The 23,516-nt window shown below is 53.1% G+C and overlaps 1 protein-coding gene across 1 annotated transcript in view; it reads right to left on the bottom strand.

The window, feature by feature from the left end:
• The window catches only part of LOC120961659 (uncharacterized), a 45,774-nt gene that overhangs the window by 13,817 nt on the left and 8,441 nt on the right, over positions 1–23,516 (bottom strand). Inside the window, exons 3-7 of the mRNA XM_049611092.1 lie at positions 14,548–14,798; positions 8,457–14,470; positions 8,203–8,366; positions 931–1,068; positions 725–800 (exon numbers count right to left, since the gene is read on the bottom strand). Of these exons, the coding sequence (XP_049467049.1) occupies positions 725–800; positions 931–1,068; positions 8,203–8,366; positions 8,457–14,470; positions 14,548–14,798 (6,643 nt within the window). The remainder of the gene's footprint in view (positions 1–724; positions 801–930; positions 1,069–8,202; positions 8,367–8,456; positions 14,471–14,547; positions 14,799–23,516) is intronic.

Raw genomic sequence — 23,516 nt, 5'->3', positions numbered from 1 at the left:
AACGCGAGCACGGCCTCAAATTGCAATCCAAAAAAACAACATCACATCAAAACAGTAAGTAAAATATCAATCCAACTATCTGGCAAGCCTTGCTCGAACCGATCCGTCAGAAGGGAAGTCTTTGCTTTGGTTTGTTGTCTGTTGTTGTTTTGTTTTGTTTATAACGTTTTTTTTTTTTCTAGAGAGCGAACCATATACTGTTCTGTATGGTTTTGTATGGTTTTTAATGGCTTTAATTTGTTGGCGCGTATGCTGTTGCTTTTTAAAAAATAAATAAATAGAACAATAGAAGAAAGAGAAAAAAACACACGTTTGGTGTTACGTTTTCGATCAGCTTTCGCTCACATTAAGGAAACATAACTGGCGATAGTGACTTGGTGGTATAACAAAACAAAAACGCAAAGAAAGCGAAGGATGTTTGGCATGACGCATGACGGGCCGCCCGCTCCACACTAGTGCCGAGCGTGTTACCGTCCGGAGCGTTACGCGAAAGCGTAACGCTGCTCTAAATGTTTCCGCCACCGCCGACGCCGCCTCCATTTAAGGCAAACGTTTGCTTCGCATCAAAGTAACCGTACAGCGTATACGCGTTTGAAGTGTTTTCGAGTGTGCTTGCCTGCACAGGCTACTCTTGTGAACAGGGAATACGTGAAAGATGTGTAAACACAGTCGGTTGTGTTGCATGGGTGGTTTGGGGAAAAGGGTGTCTACGTATGTATGCTACCTTCTTTTTCAGCCATGACTTGACGGATACGGGCACGGATTTTGCGTCGATCGTCGTAGTTCGTGGTTGATTCCAGCTGAAAAGTACGAAAAGAAACAGATTAGTGGCTGGGAACTGGAACAACTGGAACAACTGCGCACAGTGGGCACAGTTCGCTGCTGCGTGGAAGATACAAGAATGTAGATGAGAAGGTGAAGCTATCTTACCAACTGCTTCAGCACAGCTTCGTCCCAGTTATCCTCGAGAGTGTCAACGGTGGCTTGTTTTGAGCCGGCAGCACTGGGAGTGACGCCCGACGATTTGACCGTTTTTGTGGTGGTCGAGGTCGAAGATACCTTGGACACCTGCAAGTGGAGCGGAGTAAGGTGCGAGCATCAGTACACAGCCGCAGATGGAACTTCGCTACTCGATTCTACTACTAAGCAACAGGGAACACGGAACACGGCACTGGCACGCAACACGCTAGCTTGACGACCGACTGCGAAGTGACAGCATCTTATCAGAAAAGAGAGGCTCGGACATTTTCTCTATCTGCTGCGCGCTCTTCCTATCTGTGTATGTTTTTAAAAAGCAAATCGTTTATCGGTTAAATACGATACGTCAGCGAAAGCTTCACATACTTTCCGACCCGTAATCAGACGATCGCTCTGCTCCATCCTACCACGCGCCTATCCCCCTAGCCGCACGCACCGGATACACCTATGCTGCCTAGGGTGCATTTACATTGACGCGGGATATTTTTAGCCCTTCCTTCCCGCGTGGAGTGGCTTTGGTTGTACTTGAAGAGGAGGGAAGAACGTGCAGGCCTAGGGGAGCATGAATAGAAGATCTTCTTGCTATCCGCCCCTACTACCTACACAAATCGCTTGCGGCACAAGCACGCGTGTGTTTCGAGCGGATGGGTCGAGCGTAGGGTGAGTTCGCCTGCGTATACGCCTCTAGTATGAACGTTTGTTCGTTGCGGCTATTCTTAGCACGGCGTACTGATCGCCGAAAATTGCAACGGACTCACGTTACGTTAGTCTCACCATTGTGACGATACGATTCAGCGATCGCATGCAGAATCCCGGGACGTACTGCGGATGCAAAGCAATGTCCCAGGGTGTTGTTTTGCGGCGTATGCTGATAAGATGTGCTATGACACGTTCTCTGACGCTTCGTCCCCGGATTTTCCTAACATTCCAATCGAATCGTGCTGATCGGTTTTGTACTCCAGTTTCACTGGTATGCAATTTATTTTATCAATGCAGCGTACAATAACAAACATGTGTACATGACCAGTACGACAGCAAGACAGAACGTACCAAGATGTGCAATTTGAGTGGGTTGAGATGTACCATTCAGAACCGGCAGGGCGTAGGAAACTTTTGGATAGCGTCCAAATGTCCTTAGATGGTCCGATTTCATGAGCGGACTTTGTCTCAAACCTCAAACCTGTCATTGGCGCGCACGGTGTGTGTCTCTCGCTCGCTCGCCCCCTTCTTTCGCACTGACAATGTTGTGCGGGGCATAAATCAGGGTCAGATGCGGCTGCGTAGGCGGTAAGAAGCAACGTAAATCTCATCGTAAATCACACATCTGTACTCGACTGCTGCAGTCGGATCGTAAACCGACTCGAATGTAATCAATGTTTCTTTCTTTTGCTGTCACAGTATTCCTTTATTCGGAATCTGCTGGTCGAGACACCTGAAACTTCATAGTTTCTCGTCCATGGCGTCTCTTATAGATAGATGGAAAATATGTTACACCATTGTTGATTAAAGTTTCATATTAAGCATTTCGGGAGAGTCAACTCGGTGATCTATTGGATAGATGCGCTGGCTGCTACAAGGCCAGTAAGGTTTCGATTCCCCCAGCTAAAAGGCTCAATTTTTCGTGTTATTATGTATACGTCTGCATGATGGTGCACAAGGTCGGGTACCGTCAATGAGATGAAGAAATATAGGCACACACATATATCTCGGCCGATTAAATAATGTTTATTCTAGAACCCCCACATGTTGCTGCAGTGAGGTGTTGTTACACGATCTCACCAGAAAATAAAACCTCACTGATAAACCTAAAGCGGCAGATACAGGCAGAATCGTGCTTGTATTAGAAATTCAAACGGATCACCAATGAGGGGACCTATTTTTTCACTCCGCAAAACCGATGTTGCAACACGACAGAAAGTGTGTTGTCGTGTGTGAATTTCAATATTTTTGGGTGCCCCCCTTGCACGGTGCCATCGAGCCATCCGCCGGCACGAAAGACACCCTAACAGCGGCCCATCGCGGTGATGAGTCAAACCGAATCCGTCAGTAGGTGGTTAAATGTTTGGTAGGTAAAAATAGGTACCAGGATCGACGAATTTTCATAACCGCGGTATGTGCTCGGGCGACGTGCGCTATTCGGGCGACCGGAACGCATCGCATCGGTATTCGGTACCTTTGCGAGAAGGAATGCAGGCGTGCGGGTAAAACCGCTCATATTTTTCAAGAACCGGCAGCGTACTTCGCGTATGCAGGTCCGGTACGAAACTATGCCTTGTGGGAGCGGAAAGGCAATGTGTGTGGCCAATGCACACACCCACACATATGCACACAAATTGTAACATAACTGTTCCAGCAAAACATGGGCCGGGTGTAGTGGAATCCAAATGTAACAGAAATTTAGTAACGTAACGCAACGTAACGGGGTCAACCTTGCGCTACTCGAAACGCTAGATTTGTGTCCGTTTTTTTCTGTTACGGAGAATACCACCCACCCTAAAAAGTGATGCTTTTTTTCGTCTGGTTCCCCTGCTTCTCGGTACGATTCACCTAATTTTGACCAATATCGAAGTCGTTCATTGATCGGGCCAGCCGTGCACGAAACAGCAACCGATACGGGATGGAAAGCGACGATCCGGCCTGTTGAGAAGCGCGCCGGTGAAAATATTTTTGATCAGCAGACGAGAGAGCATAACCTCTACCAAGGTTAGTAAATCACTCGCGGCGGTAACGCGCCGTTTTACGACTATAAAAATGGCCGGGAATGGCAGCGTGCAATGCAGCATGGCTCAGCTGCTCCAGTTGTCGCTACCGACAATTGGTCTGACAAGTCAACAGTGCCACGAAAGATAGTACAGCCTCGAGAGCACTAAGTAAACAGTGTCTTCGCGTCTCAAGTGAAAATCATTGTCTCTGACCAATTGCCTGTGGAGCATTTTCACAAATATTAATGTACTTTTATTTTTGGTAACGCACTGCATCGCAGGGTGCATTCGGGCGCACGCAGCCGCTGTTCCCCGCCATCGAACCAAAGATGGTACGGGGGAGTCGAGCAAGTGTGTCATTACAAGAAATTAATAGACCCACCCAAACCACCATCACTGGCTTGTGCGCACGGCTCGGCCATAGCGGCGGGCGGGAAAATTATGTAAATTTCGTTCTCCTGCTTCCCCTTTCTGGTGTATTTATTTACGCAATGTTTTGGGCGTTCCTTCGCACGCACCGGCCGTCGCTAGACGCACTCGAAACAATCGATACAGTATGATGGTCGCTCGGGCTGTTCAGCTGAACGACAGGCATAAAGTACAAGAACACTCCAACTTGAGCGGCGAGAACTCCGGCGTGAGCTCAAAATACCTCACCAATCTCGCGCGGGGTGCCTTTTCGCAAGTGCTGCTCATCGACGGGACGAGACAAACTCGACCAAATACACACCGGTTGGTCCCACCGTTCGCTCTATCGAACACAGTGACACCGAGGCGACCAGAGAAGCGGCGAGGAAGGGCAACAGTCAACCCGCCAAAGCACACACACACACACACATATAGGTTCGGGATTTTTTGTGGTGTTTTTACGAAACAGAAAATAAACTAGTGACCGTGTTGTGTCACTGTGTTACGCGTGAGAGTTGCCCAGAATACCGGCGGCTTGCGCAAAGCTTGCGTACGTGTACGAGGGAAGTAGTTCAGCTTTGGGCGAAAATTCGTACAGAGCGTGGACAGGGCTGGAGACAACATTCGGCCGTCTTTGTGTCTCCAGCCCGGACTTGGAGTCGGACACAAGTCACACACACACACACACACACACACACACACTGACCTGGCTGACCGAGGATGATTACAGCACAGCGACAGCACGGTTGGCCCGGCAGAGGGGTAAGATGGCGACACTTGACACTGTTTGTAGGAGCCAGCAACACGACCTGGGTGATGATTTGTCGAAGCGATCGACCCGCCGTAATCGATGTCCGATCGTGTACACTTTTGCCACAGATTCGATGCTCTCTCTCTTACACACACGCACAGCAAGGGTTTTGGTGACAACAGGCGCAGTATAGGTTGATTGTAGCCCGTTGTCTCACTTCCGGTTCACGGCGGTCTAGTCCTACCACCGAATGTTGCTGGGCGGTCCGACAGCACACATGGAACGTTCAAACGAGCGATCACAATTTCCGCCTATTTCTGGATGCGTTGATTGGAGCGTGCGGGCCGCAACTGCTGCCGTTGTGTGCGTACGTGCAGGAGAACTAGCACACGGTACCTGTGCGAAGCGCGTCAGAGGAGACACCACGAACTGAGCGGAAGGTATGCGCTATGTAACATCACTCGCTCAGTACCTCATGTTCATGATTTCAAGTACATATGCACCTCGGTTTTGCACTCATTCAGGACAACTGTACTGTGCGGTGCAAAGTAAAGCAACACCAGCAGTAGTAGCCGCAGCAGTACACTTTTCACACACAGCCCTTCACACGCTCACTTTCCTGATTTCCTACGACGCCCGGTGTTCGGCTGGTGGCCCTGGTACGTATGGTTTCTGGTCGGGACACCCACGGAACCGACGGTGCCTGTACACGATCTGCGATCAATGACGGGACGATGCTGAACTCCGACTGTTTCGGCGCAACGGCTGCTGGCTGTGTCGGGTACCGGCTCAGGCTGCCTATTACTGCGCCTGCTTCGCCGCGCGTCCGGCTGGTCTTGCTAGCAGGGTGCGCACGCGCGTAGTGGTGGTCATCCACCATTCGGCGCGCGCGGTTGCGTCGATTCACTTTCGTCGTTTCGTTCTGAGGGCAAGCGATTTTTACTTCCGTTCAGCGAGACCCACACGTCCATCCAACCGGAGCGGAATTGTACTGCAGTGCTCTAGGGCGGGTGCATCTACTGCCCGATAAACATGCAAAACTGCCATTATTTGCCTCGGAGCATAAGCGAACGAGTTATGCGCCATGCAGTCGTTAGCAAACACGACTGCGCATGTGCATGTCTAGGCATGGGTTTTTGATAATGTTTTGATGGCCGTCCGAACGTTCGGCTCTTTCGTCGTTCGTCAAGCATCAGTTTCTCTCGCACCTTAGCATCGATGGGGAGCGGAGGAGAGATGCAGCGCAGGTACAGCTATAAGGACGACCCACTCCCACACTGTCCGCGAATCGAACCTGCGAATCAATGGAACGTGCAGATCCAACCCAGTGCGCCAAGTTACTATTACAGCAGCACCAAACTAGCCATTACACCGACAACGCCGTGGCCGCGCTGGACAGCGCACACGATCGCTACGGGAGCTTGGTAGCGGGCGCGCAAACGCGAAAACCTCCGCGCTAAACAACCATATATGGCCAGGCAACTACATCGCACTGGTTCGGCGTACTAGCATGTGGACAGCCGATGAGGCGACAGCCAGAATGTTTCCGTCGATCGAGCGAAACTGTCCATCATGGCTGTACGCGGCCAAAATGTATGGTTGGGGGGTAATCTTCCAGGGCAAGGGTTGGTCGATGTTTATTTTGTACGCAGACAACCAAAAAAAAAAAACAATAACGCTAGCACGTTGCAGAGTCCTACCACGTGCCGTGGTCTTCAATTTCCGCAACGGATGAACGATCTTGTGGAGTCACTTTCCATCTATTCTGGTCTGATCTTGAATGTAAAAAAGGATTCCTCTCTCCTTGACTTCTGTCGAGCGCTGCTACACCTGTTTCCGATTTGCGTACTTTCGAACATGACTTCCGGGTTGGTTTGAAGATCACGCTCTGGCCGAGTGTACCGGCAGTTCTCAGACCACCCTATCCTCTTTCTCGGCCTGGACACGTGTCCGCCCCACAAGCGCACAACAATGACATGCGTCCAGGGATGGTCAAAGTACAGCCGGTCCTGCGTGTCAGGCGGAAAACCCCCCATCTTTGTTCTTGACCTGTCCATATAGCACACACGCCGCCAACCCTGCACATCCGAACCAGGGCAACGGACCACCACTCCACCCACGAGCGCAACAGGGACGCGCGAAAATAGAACGAAACCAACAGAAACGCGCAGTAGTACGCCGCGAACGTGCGAGCGTTTGACACGATCGGGCGAACATATCGGTGGTAAACAAACTGGTTCGTCCGGGTGTTTCTGCGAAATCGGTCGATTGCTGCTAGCAGCAAATGTACGCATTTGGCTTTTCACCAACGCGATCGTCTTCGTGTTCCAGCTAGGTCAACAGGGCCATGCTGTTTTGAGGGAATAGTTGCTGATGCCCAGAGCCGTAGATTAAACTGTACGGTGATCGATGGGTGACAGCTGTCGAAAGGGCGCGCACGAGAGTGTGGGCGAAAGGCGGGATCGGAACGATACAAGCGGCTCACAGATCGCATGAAATCTTGCGAAGGTTAGGAAATCTTGCTGGTAGGAAAATGGTTTCGTTGACCAACTCCAATCGAACCGATCTGCTACGGCTAGGAGTTTGCTACTTCTGCCATCATCATCAGGAACTGAGTTCTATAAATAGACCAGCAAACTGTTTCGATTCCCCGTGAACTCCCCAGCTCCCTTTATCTCGCTATCTCCCATCAAGGGGTAAACATCAGCGAGTAATTAAGCAGTACTTTGATCATTTGAAGTACACACACACACACACTCGCTCTAACCTCTGGGAATTAGCGGGATGCCTCAACCCATCCAGCAGACTCGAGCGAAACCGTTAGGGTCATGGTCATTGGGCAAATTTGTTTACCGCACGCGTGCGTTTAGAATCATCCTGGCTAGTGATGGGTAAAGTTGCCAAATATCCGGAATTGACTCCGATTTGACTCCGATAATATAGGAACCGACTCCTGAAGATAGGTCCGCCAAGCATTATCCGGAGTCGTCCGAAGTCGTTCGAAGTCGACTTTCAAAACAAAGGAAACACTTTCAAAACAGACTCCGGATAATTCCGGACGACTCTGGAAAACTCCGGACGGTTACGGATAACTCCGGCCAACTCCGAACGACTCCGGACGACACCGGGTAACGCCAGCTCCGGACGACTCTGGACGGCTCCAGACAACTCCGGATGGCTCTGGATGACTCCGGACGACTTCGGACGATTCCGGACGACTCCGGACGACTCCGACTCCGGGGAGAACTAGTGTTTCCCATTTTGCTGGAGTCGAAATCGGACTAACAATAGTTGGAATTTAATCGGAGTCGCGAGTGCGCTCTATAGAGCACATCGCTAATTCTGACGGCCTACCAGACTTACCTTTTTGGTGCCACCACTGGCGGACGGGGCAGACGCTTCGCCCAGCATAGTGCCGGGCGAGGAAACCATCGACTCGACGCCGCTCATCAGCACTGAGGCGCCGAGAAACTTGTTCAGCAGTGCCCTTGCCTCCTGATCCTCGGCCGAATCACCCTGCTCCGTCACTGAGGGAGGGAAAATATAATGGACAACCAACGTCAATCTCAAAGTCGTTCCACAGAAAAACACCCAACCCAGAGACCACCCATACTCACCATTGTCCGCGTTGCTCATTCGCTGCAGCACGTCCCGCACGTCGACCACCTTGGACGTGTCGTTCAGAAAGGAGCGTACCTGGCGCGTCGTCATCGTCGTCATGCTATGGGCCTCCTCCTCCTCCTGGTCGTACCCGTCGACCGAGCCGGACCGGACGGAGCACCCGTCGGTGGCCGGGGTCGAGGCCCGGCTCGACTGGCTTTGCTGGGCGGAGGAGCGCAGGATCAGGCCCGCCTTCGGGTAGGTGCGGGTCGCGTCCTGCGTCAGCGAGCCGGACGACTCGCGGTGTATGAAGCGCTCGGTCAGCTCCTTTACCGAGCCCTTGCGCACCACCTTCGCTTCCCGGCGGCCCGCCAGCTCTAGCCCGTCCAGCATCTCGAACTCTTCCGCGTGCGTGCCGGCCGCATCGATCGTTTCGGTTTTGCGCACGGCCGTCAGCTTGCCGACGCCATCAGCGTCGCCGAACGCGCTCGGCTCGCTCGTGTAGTGCGTGGTGCTGCGCTTGCCTACCGCCGGACCCCCGTTCTCGGCGACCAGCGTCTCGGTGATGACGGTGCCGCTGATCTTCGTGGTGGTGGCCGTATCGTCAGCCGGCGCCGGTGCCGCCTTCTTCTTCAGCGCCCGTATGCCGAACAGGGGCAGCCCGTTCTCGTCCGTCGGCCCGACGCCGTAGCTGGAGGTGATGCAGTCGGTCGTCGTCTTCGGGTCCTGGGTCGCCGTTTTCGTCTGCTGCTGCTGCTGGTGGTAGCTGGACGAGGTGCTGACGACCTTGCGGCCGCCGGTGGCGCATCCGGCACTGCTCGCCGACGTCGTCACGCTCTTGAAGGTGCGCGTGTTCTCAGACGCCTTCTTCAGGATGTTGCTCGTCGCCCAGATGGGCCTGTCATCGGCCTTTGTGGTGGGTGGTACACGATCGGCCGTACCAGCCTTGCTGGCAAACCGTTCCGTTGTCACCGTTGTCATCGTCTTCGCTGTTAGGTTTGCTGTGGCTTTTCGGCCACCTTCCGCTTCGATGCTAGCCTGCCGCTTGGGTGCCGCCGCATCGGTAGCATCGGCCGGTTCCGACTGCTTGCGGCCACCCAGCACCACCGAGGCACGCGTTGGGCTCGAGTCCTTTCGCTTGCCGGCCGCAGTGTCGCGCGTCGTGGTGACACTCTTAGAGGTTGTTACGCTCGTCTGCTTGGTCTGCGTCTGGCTGCCGGCAGATGTTTGCTGCTGCTGCTGCTCTTTCTGCTTCTTGACCACGCGAATCTGGGCGCGTATGCGACGCCGCTGCTCGTAGCCCGTCACTGACTCTAGCATACGCTCGAGCAGCTCCAGATCAAAGATCTCCTCAATGGCGGGCGACGACCCGGCGGTCGGCTGTGCCTCGCCCGTGCTTGGCTTGCGCTTCGAGCCTGCGCTACTGACCGCGGGAGCATTCGTCGCCACCATGCGACCGTTTGTGTCGAGGCGTTTCAGCTCCACGCCGAACTTGGCGCTGCCGGTCGTGGTCGTACTGCGAGCCGACGCCGTCGTCGTCGTCGCCGTCGTCATCATCGTCGAGGTCGTCGTCGTTTCGTGATGTGCGGCCGGGCCGTGATCGAGCGAGTCGCGTCGCTGGTTCGCGTTGATGTGCTCGAGCGACGCGACGGTGTGGTTCATGTAGGACGGTTTCGACTGATCTGCAGACGGCCGGTTCGCCGGCGTTGATGGAGACGGCACCGCTTCCCCTGCCTGCTTCAGCGACTGCTTGCGAAGCGTCGCGGTGGCCTGCGTTTCGGTCGCTTCCTGCGACGTCTGGCTGGTGTACTCCACCTGCATCTTGGACGAGGAGATGCGCTTTTCGAACAGATCCTTCTTGGTGGACACGACATCGCGGATGTAGGCGGGCGGACGCACGCCACTGCCACTGCTGTCCCGTCGGCCACCGGCCGATCCTGTCGGTTTGGCTGCCTCCGCCGGTTCGGCCGGCCGCTGCTGCTCCACCTTCGTGATGGACGGCTTGCGCGGGGCCGATTCCTCCCCGACCACGTGCTCCTCGCGCACCGTTTGGGCCTTTCGCTCCGTCACACCGATATCCGTCAGCTTGACGTCGGCCCGCTTCGGCTCGGCCGCCGGCTGCGCCCTGGTGCGCCGCTCCTCCCACACCGAGGGCCTGTTGAGGATGTCGCGCTGCCGTCCGCCGTCCGTCTGTCCCTTCTCGAATAGCTCCTTCGCCTTCTTGACGGCCTCGGTGCTGCGCAGCGTGATCGGGCTGGCGGCCGGTGCCCCGCCAGCCGGCGCCTTCTCGTACGGCTTGGCCATGGTCGCGGTGCGGTACCGGCTGGCAATGCTGCCCACCGACTGGGCCAGCTCGTCGCCGGGCGCGTGCTCCTCCACGAGGTGCCGGGCCGTGGTGCGCATCGCGTTCTTCACCAGCTCCGGCGACCTTTGCGGCACAAACTTGCCCGGCACGGATTCGCCCAACCCGCCGGGTACGGCGGTTCGCTGCTGCTGGTCGGACTCATCCTCCTCCGCATCGTCGCGCGCGTCCACCGCCCGCGTCATGCGGCTCGCGAACCGGCTGACCTTCTCGTTCACGCTCAGCAGACACTCGTCGCCGTCGGCCACCTTCACCGGGCCATCGTCCGTGCCCGGCACGAACGGGCCGGACGTGCGTATCTTCTTCACCTCCTCGGCGGTCGAGATGAACTTCGTCACCTTGTCCGACACGCTCAGCAGACACTCGTCCGACTTGAGATGGTCGTCGAGGTCGTCGTATTCGGGGCGCGCGGCAAATCGCCCCATCGACGGCGGGCGCTGACTCTCCCCATTCGTGTCGGCCTGCAGGCGGCGCGCCTCCTGCGCAAACTTGTTCACCTTCTCCGTCACGCTCAGCAGCGACTCGTCGTCCTCGGTGACGCGGTCCAGGTTGGTGATGCGGGTGGCCTGCTGGGCCGCGCTCGCTTCCTGCTGCTCGTCCACCTCGGTGATCTCGCAGCCCACGTACTCGCTGGTCGCCTCCTCGAAGATGGGGATCGTGCTGACGCGCTGGTTGCGGGCCGGCCGACCACCGGCCGCCTCGTCGTCCGGCTCCTGCACTGCGTCCGGGTAGCGCGGCTTGCCCGCGTCCTCCGTGTCCGGCGACACCGGTATCGGCACGAGCTTGTTGGGCGTCGGCTCGCGGGACGATTTCGCCAGCTGGATGTCGATTACCACGTTGTCGAGGCTGTCCGAGCCGGCGGTCGGTTTCGTCGCGAGATTGATCGTTTTGGTGGCGACGTGCTTGACCGGGCGCTCCACCTTGCGCCCGCCGGCGGCCGATTTGAGCGTCGCGCTGGCCGCGGACACGTTGCTGCCGTCGCGTGCCACCGCTGGCTGGTGCCGGTGCGTTGACGCGCTCGTCGCCCGCAGATGGTTGTCACTGGACGAGCGGGTGTAGCTCTTGCCCGACCGGGCCGCCCCCGTCGTGCGGTACACCGGGGCCGAGTCCTTGCGATCCGTGTGGCGGCAGCACGCCGTCCCGGTGACGCTCATCTCGATCACGCTCTCCACCGTCTCCTCCACCTCGCTGTTGTCCGAGAGGCCGGTGTCCTTGCTCGATTCGGGGTCCGTTTCCGGCTCGGCGGCCTGCGCTCGGTGCGGCTGCCGGCCGGTCGGCTTCGGTTCCTCCGCCGGGTGCGGTTTGCCGGCGGTCGGTTTGCGCGGCGACTCGATCTTGATCTTGGCCACCGTGATGTGGTTCGGCTTCTGCTGGGCCGGTTGCGCCGCCCGTCGCTTGTCCGGGCTGGCGGTCGTGGCCGGCTGCGCCCGCCGCTTGTCCGGTGCGGCCAGATCGGCCACGCGCCGCTTGATGTCAAAGTCGGACGAGCTTTTGTTGGTGATGACGCGGCTGTTGGTAACCGAGGTCGCGCGCCGATCAAACTTCGTGTCGGACGACTGCTTGGTGAGCACCTTCTCGTGGGTGCGCGACGCGGTCGTCTTGGTGCGCACGGCCTCGTGCGACACCTCCAGCACGGGCAGGATGGTGATCTCGGCGACGGAGATGTTGCGCCCCTCCTGCTTTTGCTCCACCAGTATCGTAGCCTTGCTGCGCGTCGTTTCGGTGGAGTGTTCCTTGCGCGCGGGCGACACTTCCTTGCGCCCGGCCGGCTGCTCCGGCTGGGGTGCGCCTCGTACCGGTGAGCCATCCTTGGGCGTGGCAGTCGACCGTGCTGGGGAGGCATCCTTGGCTGGTGATTTTCTCGCCGGAGACACTTCCTTCGACGGCTGCTTTGCGGGCGCCGGGGTCTCCTTCGCGATGGGCGAAATGTCCCGGGACGGAGCCTTACGACTCGGAGACCGTTCCTTGGTCAGCTCGCTGGAGCTCGGGTCCTTCGCCGTACCGGACGGTTTGCGCGTCGGAGAGCCATGCTGGGCGGACATTTTGCGCGTGGGGGACGGTTCCTTGGCGATTGACATCCTGCGGCTGCCAGCGGACACCTCCGCCACTACACTGTCCCGCTCGTCCGCCAGCGCGCCCATCGTTTTGCTCTCCATCGATTTGATCTCCTGCTCGATCTTTTTGCGCTGCTCGCGCAGCTCCGAGCGGGACTGCTGCACCGTCACCGTGTTGTCGTAGGTGCTGAAAATGCTCTTCGCCTCGGTGCGGCCGTCCTCCTCGGCCGGGCGGTTCGGCATGCCCAGTATCTTGCGGCACCGCTCCTCGTACGTCTCGCTGCGCACCAGCGGCGGTTTCGGTGCGCCGCGTGCCTTCGCTCCATCCACCTCCTGGTGGTCGCAGGCCGGCTGCTCCTGTCCACGGCCCGCCGTCACGCTGGACCCTTTCGTTGGCGAGGTGGCGCGCGAGCTGGCCGGCACACTGCCCGACATCTTGCGTGGGCTCGGTGAACGTTGCTGCTGCTGCTGCTGCTGCTGCTCCTCCTGAAAGCCGGACACCTTACGCTCCGAGGTGAAGGTTGAGCGCATGTAGTCCGGTTTGGTGTCGGGCTCGGGTCGGGCCGGCTGAACCTTTTCCGGGCTGGTGCTCGAGCGCCCGGTCAGCGTCGCATTGGAGCGCATCGAGCGCACGCTGCCCGTCGGCGACACGGACCGCAGCGAGCGGGCGAACGAGTCGTGCGCCGCATCCACCTCCACGATGATTCGCTGCTGCGTGCTGGTCTTTGTCACCGACGACGACGATGACGACTGGTTGGCCTTCTCCTGCCGTATGAGCTCGCTCGAGCTCGCCGCAGCGGCGGTTGGGCGGTCCACGGCTCGGCCCACGCCTTCCTGCTGCACCACCGCCACCTTGGCGGTGGACGTGAAGCGGTCCCGCTCGCTGCTCTCGCTCGCGCGGACTCCCTCGGCCGGCGGGGCGATCTTTTCGTACGTGCGCGTCGTCACGGTCGTCCCGTCGTCTAGCTGCTTCGTCTCGGTGATCATCTTGGTGGTCGTGTTTACCATCGTTTCCTCGCGCTCCACTATCCGGCCGGAGCCCTGCGCCAGCCGGAACGCTTCCCGCACGCGCTCGGGATCCTTGGACAGCTCCTTCGGTGCGGCCCGCTCGTCGCGCTGCTGCTCGCTGGCGGTGCGCGACTCTGTGCTGCTGGCCGCGGTGGCGGTCGCGTTGCTGAAATGCTCCGCGCTGAACTCGAGCGGACGGTCCGTGCCGCGGTCCACCCCGTCGGTGGCCGGCCGGCTAGCCGTGTCGCCACCGTTCTGCTGCTGGTAGACGACCGAGCGCGTCGAGCTGACCGAGGTGGTGGTCGAGCGGGTCGACCCGGACACGGTGCGCTGCCCGTGCTCGCCCTCGACCACACTGTCCTCCACCAGCACGGTGCTGGACTGGTCGCCCTTGCTGTGCACAAAGTTGCTGCCGTCGCCGTCAAAGTGCTCGCTGTGCGACTCGAGGTTTTGGCCCGCGAACGCGGTCCGGCCGCCGTCGATCTCCTTCGTGCCCTGGGTGGTGGCGGCCGTCCGCACCGTGTGCGTCTTGCCGTCCTCGCTCATCTCCTCCGACGTGCGGATCTGCCAGCCGCTGTTGTCTGCCGGCAGGGCCATGCTGCCGAATCTGCAACGTAAACCGCGACGACAAACATGCGGTGAGCAATTGTGGGCCGCACCATCTCGCCGCCGGTGAGTGCTTACCTGGTTGGGCTTTCCGAGTCGCGGATCTCCTTCGTCTTGAAGCTCTCGAAGCTCTGGTCGACGAGCGAGTCGCCATGGCTGCCCGTCACTGTGCTCTTCTTCAGGCCGAACGTTGCGCTCGCATTATCCATCAGGAAGTAGGGCGGACTGCTGTCGTTGCTGGCGTAAAAATCCTTCAACCGCTGCTCGCGCAACTTGTACATATACGCCCGGATTTCTTTCTTGCGCGAAAAGTCCTCCGCCTGTTGCCACTGTGACCGGTAGTGGGGAAAGGAAAAGAAAGATGTGGGTTTGAAAACAAAACAAAGATTACTAATTATTTAAACTCCGCGTGACCGCTCCAAGAAACACGCATGGGAAGACATCCGCAAAGCAAGCGGAGCTCGAGCAAACCAGAGAGGCTTACGGATCAACACGAAAGTTTAAGCAAGTAATAGCAGGTCATCGAAACAACGTTATACCTAAAGTAACCTGCTGTCACAACAAGGATGGAGCTCTGGTTAGTAACCAGCCAGAGGTCCTCTCGAATCGGTCCAGTCCGGTTTCGTGGTACAGTCGTCAACTCGTACGACTTAACAACATGCCCGTCATGGGTTCAATCCCCGAATGGACCGTGTTCCCATAAGTAGGGCTTCACTATCTTGCTATAGTAATCAATAAGTCACTAAAAGCTAAGCTCATTAGTGGTACAGCCAGGCATTGACCGACAGCGGTTGTTGTGCCAAAGAAGGGGAAGAAGAGGTCCTCTCGCAAAGGGCTCTGTATGTTGTATGTACTATTCAAAGACCAGTTGTTCGTTTAAATATTCGTTTAAGTTGAGGTGTTTCAGTTGAAGCTCCATTAGAAATCGACTGAAAAATAACAAGGCACCCGGGACCGTCGGACTCGCAGCTGAACTGGTCAAGAATGAAGGCGCACGAAATTCATCAAATTATTACTGAGGTGTGAGATAGCGAATCGATGCCTTGTGATTGGAATCTCGGCATCATCTACCCCATATACGAGAAGGGAGACAGGTTGGACTGCAACAACTACAGGGGTATTACGGTGTTGAATACCGGCTTTAAAATATTCTCCCTAATCCTTCAGGATCGCCTTGTCCCGCACGTCGAAGAGAGTCGGAAACTATCAAAGAGGATTCCGAAACGGAAAAGCAACCTCTGATCAGATCTTCACCATGCAGCAGATCTTGGAGAAGATGGCCGAATACAGACACAACACGTACCACCTCTTCATTGACTTCAAAGCTGCATATGATAGCATAGTCAGGGTAAAATTGTACGACGCTATGAGCTCTTTTGTAATCCCGGCCCAACTTATAAGGCTAGTTAGAATGTCTATGACTAACGTCTTTTGCCAGGTGAAGGTGGATGGAAAACTCTCAGGGCCTTTTGCTACCGCCAAAGGTCTGCGTAAGGACGACGGGCTTGCCTGTCTCCTATTTAACTTGGCGCTAGAGAGGGCCATCCGGGACTGGAGGGCGGAGTCTTGCGGAACCATCTTCTATAAGTTAACCCAGATCCTGACATACGCTGGTGATGTAGACATCATTGATAAACGAGGCAAAGACCAAACTGATTGTAGTAACCTCAGCGACTCTATCAATAGCAAATCTAAACTTACGACAGGTGAACACACTTTTAAAGTCGTCCCAGAATTCACCTCTCACTGGTCAAAGGAAAGCAACAACAATAGCATGGTAGCTTAGTTGCGCGCAAGGATGTTGTCTGCCAACCGGTCATTGTACAGGGTGAGAAATCAGTTCACTTCAAAGCACCTGTCACGACGGACGAAGCTGGGACTATATAGCACCTTTATAGTACCGGTACTCACATACGCCTCTGAGACATGGATACTGTCCAAATCTGACGAAACCCTCTGGACCGCATTCGAGAGGAAGATGCTCAGAAGGATACTTCGCCCCGTATACGTGGAAGGACAGTGGAAGAGCCGTTATAACGACGAGCTCACTGTTGTGCAGCGTATCAAGCTGGTCAGGCTTTGGTTGGCTAACCATATTTGTTAAAACTGCATCTCACTGTCGAATAAATCGAATTGCAACTCATATGCTAATGAAAACTGTCGCTCTTAGCATTCTACATGCTACATTTGTATGGCTTAAAGCAATCTTGCTGCAAATGCGTACCATCTACGTAACCGTGGACCAGTTGTCTAAAGAATCTTGGCCATTTGGTTCATTAGCATTAACACACACACACTCCGGCACCTACCTTCCGACGTCCGAAGAGTGCCCACGTCCGTTTTACGCCCATGTACGCTTCGGATTTGCTTCCAAAATCGGATCAACCCCAATAACACACCGAGAAGGATATTCTTGCTTATCGCAAGAAGAGCTCTCTTTCTTGATGAGCTCGCACATACACGCACGCTGCCAAATTGGGGTGTGTGTGCCAGAATTTATTGCCTCATTTTCGCTGCTCAATATCAGCTCGGAGAGGTTGTGCGAGTTTCAGTTGTGCTAGGTTTTTACCCCCCCCCCCCCCCCCATCTTAAGATCACAACACACACTCAACGAAGTGTTTGGGCGCCTTTTATGGCGCGTCGTTCAAGTTTCCAAATAGAAGCTTGACAGCAGCAGTTGTTGCACGAGAATAGGGTGGGTGCGAGGAGGGGGGTGGGGGTGGGAATAAATCGCTACGTGATTTGTACCACCGGCCACTTTAAGGCGCAGCGCCCGCGCTTTCATTAAATTCACCCAGCAGCTGCAGATGTATCTTCATTAGGCATCGCCGAGTTGAAATATCTCAATTTAGCTTTAATTTGTTGCTTGCAGTGCCGGAGTGGGGTAAGAGGTTTTTATTTGGTGTAAACGATCGCGGGTTTTATTTGGTGCAAAGAAAAACGGTTTTGGCTTAGCTAAAGTGTTTAATAACTGCACATAACTCTGCCATGCAACTAAACATTGTAACAAGACGCCATCGTGGCTTTTTTTTTTTGAATCAGACAACCCAAGGGTGACAGCAACACGCAAACGTATTTTGCTCGTAGGTGTGCGCTTTTGCAACAAACAGCACAGCCAAAAACATATACTACCCCCTTGCTCCCCACTGTTGTGGTGTGGGTCAATCCACTCGCCTTCGTCAGTACCGAAAAAGGGGTGCACACCGAAAATGGGGCTGTGCGAGACTTCACATCTGCCTAATATGGTGCGCACACTATATTATATAGAGAATACATTTCGAAAAAACAAAACACACACACACACGCATTCACACCAAATGGCACCAATTGGTCGCTGCCCGGTTGGTTTTGCCGCGTATGGGCAAAACTTCTTCGGTGACCCACCCTGCCCGGACAGCATCATTCGAGCCGGTGGCCGGGTGACGAGCAGTGGGTAAGGCAAATTTTGAAATTAATATTCTAGCTGCTATTTGTCGTTCAATGTGACAATATGGTCATATCAGAAACGAGAAAATGGGAGGTCTGGGCGATGGGTATAACCCCTCAAAAAGCGTTAGTCATTTCAGATTGGTGGATAAGCTGAAATGGCGAATTAAATCTTTTTCTCACACTATAAAGCAGCCTTGCCTCGAATGTTTAAGCAGGAGCTATCTAAACCATGATGTTGCTTTTGTTTATAGTAATTTTTACATCTTTGATTTTACATCTCTGAAAAGCTAACAAATTAAATAATAAGGTAAAATAATACTCTCAGATTTAGCGACAAACTACTGTGAGGGAGCTACTGGTCGACGTGGATAGTTTACTCACCCACTGAGATTGTACTGTGAAAAGGGTTGTAAACTCTTGCACGTTGTTAATCTCTGCTAGATAGCTACTAGTTGGCCAGGAGGGTTAAATCGCTAGAAAACTTTAAATCGGGAAAGAGCGATTCAGCTAACAAATTGTAAATTGTATTGTATTGGGTTTGCTGGGCCGATAAACAACTGGTCATATGTTTAAAACAACCTTCTCTTTTAGTCGACATCAAAGTCTACCACACGCGTTAAGCTTGGGTTACAGTTCCAGTGAAAAATTTCGGGAGTTTCAGCTATATTTAATTAAATATTGATTCGAACATGGCTTATCCTACACTGAAAAAGGATATTTTATTCCTCAACAATTTACATTGTAAAACACATTGAAATAAGCGGTGATTATATTGACCAAACATCGATGAAATGATGAAACAATATAAATTCAAATTATTGCTCATTTTTCAAACAAAATGTAAATGATACTGTATATGTTCAAGTAAAAGTAAAGCAATCGACGATTTAATTGTTCAATTAGACAGTGTAGCTTGCACCATGTGACGAGTGAACAAGTCGTAGACTATGGCAGGGGCCTCCAAACTTTTCAGCTCGCGGGCCGCATTGGTTCAAAAATAACTATGTTGAGGGCCATACGACGCTACCTTTAACTGATGAGTGAACGTTTAAATCTCGTTTTTATAACAATATAATAACAATACTTGTACAGCTTCGTGTTACTAAAGTTTGATTTTTGTCTAAGAAAAGTTATAAATACAATTTTATTTGTAAAAGTCAAAATAACTTAATAGTTATTTTAACTCTGGCAAAGTCTTCGCGGGCCGTAGTTCGGAGACCCCTGGACTATGGTGTCAATTTAAAGACATGATTGTCACAGAGATATAGACAATTTTTTATTGCACTGTTAAAGCCCTGCAATTGTGTTTCTAGTCGGCCTTTTAATGCATTATTTCTACAATGTTCAATCCTCAAAAGTGCTATTAACTGACAAAGGATTTTATTACCAACTACTGTCATTACAGAGACTCTAAGCCGGAGTGTTAATCACTAATCGATTTGTTTTCGCTTGGAAGGATTATTCCGCTTTTGAATGTTTTATATCAATTACTGCTCAGAGTAAAGAGTTGACTCACTCAGCAAGGTCGTGAAAGAGCTATTGATCTCATGAATGATTTAACTCCCAGTGAGTGAGTAGTGGGAGCGAAGTGTTAAAACACCCAGGGAATTCTAACACTCCAAATAACTCTTTAACTCACGAAATCTCCAATGGACATTGGTAGGTCAGCGGTGCTAATCACCGTAAAGACATCAGTCACGAATGGGTAGCAAAACTTTTCATGCTGATTTCTTTCAACTCATCTACTGCAACAATTTAGCTCACTGGCGTACAGTTCGACTCAGTACGCCCATGACTAGCCTGAACACGGGTAGGTTCATGTTTCGCCCCCAGGGTTTGAATCCTCCAGCGCGTATGTGTGTGTCCGTACAAATACGTCAATCACGTGTACGACTAGCCCGATCGACGGTACTCGAACACGGTACAGCGCTTGCATCATTGCTGTGCAGTGGTGGGCGTTGGTTCAAGACTTCCAGCGACAGACTTTTTTCAGCATCGGTTGCTTTCCGGCACTACCAACCCTCTACCAGCGAAGTGTGTTAGAGGAGGAGATCATCGTGTAAAAAGCGCATTCAGACAAAAACAAAAAAACAAGAAAAGAAAAACATAACTGAGTAGGGGCGAAACATTTCGAATTTATTAATTTAACGATCGGCTGTTGCTCCAGACAATCCCAACCATGTTGGGAGCTCTCCTCCACAGACAAACGAGCGCATTATTATCGCATCCCTCCCTCCAACACCCTTCCCTTTGCAGTGGTGGCTATTTTTAAACACTGATTGAAAAACATATTTTCACAACTACACAACACGCTCAGTGCGCAAACGAATGTGTGTGCGCGCGCGCTGTGCTGTTTTGTTTCCCCCGTTCGTCGAACTTTCCCACCCGGGAGGATCCGGAAGCGAGCGGTTTTTACTTTCCAGATGGATAGGCCACCATCCGGCCAATGCTGGCGCTAGGTGCCAATGAGGTGAGCAGGCCCACAGAGCTTCGCCCACTGAAGCGTACCCGTGGCGCGTTCTGGGCCATGCTTGCGCCGTTTCGCACCGCGCTACGGTGTGAGCGATAGCGAGCCTAAAACACAGGCACAAGTAATCACACCACCGCAGTAGTTTCGTCCGGGCCTGCCAGTTAGATTGAAAATTCCCCCTGCAACCCTCGGTACCGCGCCCCCGCATCAATGGGTTCCGGCTGGGATGCGCTGAATCGACATAATTGTTGATTAATGCTACGATTCGTAGCGTAATGTTGCGTTCGTTCGGTTTTTTCTCTCTCTCTCTCATCGCGGCAGTTGTTCTCGAAGGGGGCGGCTGCCTGGCTGGACACCTGGCATCATTGCCTACTCCCCCACAGCGAGCAGGAAGGGGGGGGGGGGGGGGCAATAAATTCCACACCGTACACCGTGAAACACGCCGGAGTACGAACAAACATTTCTGCCCATTTCGCGCTACTTGTGCGCGGCTCACACGCTCGGCTTCCCTTTTCTGTCCGTTATGCGCTCAGCGCAGCCACAGCCACAAAAACACAAAAAGCATTAAACTTTCATTCCGTGGAATATGTTGCCGCCTTCGGCATCAGCGAGAAAGGGAGAGCAAAAAGGCCGCAAGAATCTCTCTAGCATAATGGCAGAAGATGATGCGGTTGGACTGTGTTTTAATTCGCCCTGTAACAGCCGCTCCAGCGATTAAGCTTTGTTACTGTGACTTGGATTTCCTTTCCCCAAACGTAGATTTTATTTTATAATTTTCAAATTCACTCACAGAATTGGGATTTTTTTATTGTTTTTGCCAAAAGATTTTATTATTTCGCAGACGTTTCCGTTTGCAAACAATGAGCACTTTGCAGTGAAGGCTGGTAATTAAGCGGTGGGGAGCTGCTTTCCTGGTGCTACCGCGTTCCACCGTGCCAAATAGAAACGCGAGCAGAAGGAGAGAGAAAACGCTCTGAACCTCCTTCTCAAAAGATGGTGGTTGTACTCTGAAGCTAAAGATTGTAGATATACCAAAGGAATGCCTTCATCAACATGCTCCATTTTGCACAAAGCTGCTGTGTATGGAGAAAGAGAAATGCTGCCGTTTTGCACCCACTCACAAAGTTTTAAATTCAATTTCATGCTGCTTTAAAAAATCTTTTTACTTGTAATTTTAAAAATTACACGATAAAATAAGCAGTCAATTTTAATTCCCAGCTGTTTCAATTCTCTCTCCAAAAAGCTTCACATCATCTGTTTGGAGAGGTTGAAATGCATTGGCTGCTCTGTTCTTACACTGCAAGGCACAGAAAAAACGCTTGACACAGAAGAACCAAACATTGAAGACAAAAAAAAACTAAAAACAACAACAAACCGGTCACAAAATCCCGCATCTTCCTGCTCCATTCAACCCTTCGTCCGGGGGTTACACTCTGCCCGAAATCCGTCCCACAACTTACCCCGTTCTATTTGCTTCCCCTTTCTCTAGCACTCTCCCTCTCTCTCTCTGTCTCTCTCTCTCTCTCTCTCTCTCTCTCACTCGCTCGGTTGCTCTTTCTTTTCTGTGCTCGGAACGCCACCTCCGTCACTCACCCTCGAAACACAGCACTCACTTCACTTTTGATACAATTTTGCTTTATGGGCTTTAGGCCCTCAACCCGAAACCGGTGCCTTCGACGTTCGTCGTCTTGCGCCCTAACTTGGGGGTAGCTTTGTATGTATGTGTTGTGGATCGTAGCTTCGTTCGGGTCCCTGGGTAGGGTTGATTGAATGCTGATATTGCTTGATCGGAAGCCCAATTTCACCAAACTCGAGCACAACACACCGGCAGGCAGCAGCTCCCGATCGCTTGGAACGCTGGATGAATGCAAAAATGAACTACACGCACAAACTTTCCCTCTGTCTTAGCCACTCGTGTCGGTAAATGCCATCCGGGGTTTCGATGCTACACCCTGCAAAACTGTTCGCACAACAATACTCAAAAAAAAAACACAAACAAAATCACCTAATAATCCACCGGTGTACACCTGGTAAATAATCACCAACCAAGTGCTTCACGGTCGTGTTCACGGTTCGTGATCGTGCTCGCACAAAACACAACAAATAATAACGGAGGTAAAGAACTGATCTATCACACGCGCCGCGCGTTCAGCGTTTGTTGCGTCTTCGGCTGAACTAAAGTTCTTGCATCGGGGCGCAACGCCTTTTGCCCGTTTCGCAGGCTGCCCGACACACAGCATGACCATGGGTGGCTGCCTGGCTGTAGCCGTCCGGTACACACATACACATGGAAGGCGAATACGCGGATGCAGACCCCCGCGGGAGCATCGGAAAGCATCGCGCGACCGATCGCGCGAGAAGCCGAGAGGCATGTGTAGGCGTCGGATGCTATATGGCATCCTTGGACGTGCATGTGTGCGTGTGTGAGAGAGAGAGAGAGTAAGCCGACCGGCAATAGACCCGGTGCGCCTTTGCATCGCCTTGTTGCTGTCCTCATCTTCCCCCAGATCCAGTCATCTAGGGGGTGATGGGAGGGTTGTGAGCTGTAGCTGGGTTTTTTGCTGGTTCATATTATTTAGCGCTGAGTTACCGCACTGCTGGATACGCTTTATCCCAGGGTTCGACAAAGTTCGATCGCTAAGATTAGCGGTCGACAAACTTTTAAGGTAAATAAATTTAAGTAAAATTGAGAAAATGATCGAGAGTTAAATGGGCAAAGTGAATGACTATTATTGGATATATTATAATTATTGGATATATTCTAAGGATGGCACAGAAGCCTAAAAGGTTTAAACATTATTCGAGGCCCTCAACCCGAAACCGGTGCCTTCGACGTTCGTCGTCTTGCGCCCTAACTTAGGGGTAGCTTTGTGTGTATGTGTTGTGGATCGTAGCTTCGTTCGGGTCCCTGGGTAGGGTTGATTGAATGCTGATATTGCTTGATCGGAAGCCCAATTTCACCAAACTCGAGCACAACACACTGGCATAATCGTCCATTTTTTTATTCAGAAGGAACTGCTTGGCGTAACGTTCTACTAGGATATTCAGGCCTACGCAGGCTTTCGACACTTAATTCATTACCACGAAATCGGATAGTCAATCCTTGCTACGGGGTGAATTGATAACTTATACCTTAGGAAACAGCTCT

This window comes from Anopheles coluzzii, chromosome X (genome assembly GCF_943734685.1).
Source record: "Anopheles coluzzii chromosome X, AcolN3, whole genome shotgun sequence".
NCBI lineage: Eukaryota > Metazoa > Arthropoda > Insecta > Diptera > Culicidae > Anopheles > Anopheles coluzzii.
Note: the sequence above shows the minus strand (reverse complement) of the source record. Positions and strands in the feature narration are given on the sequence as shown.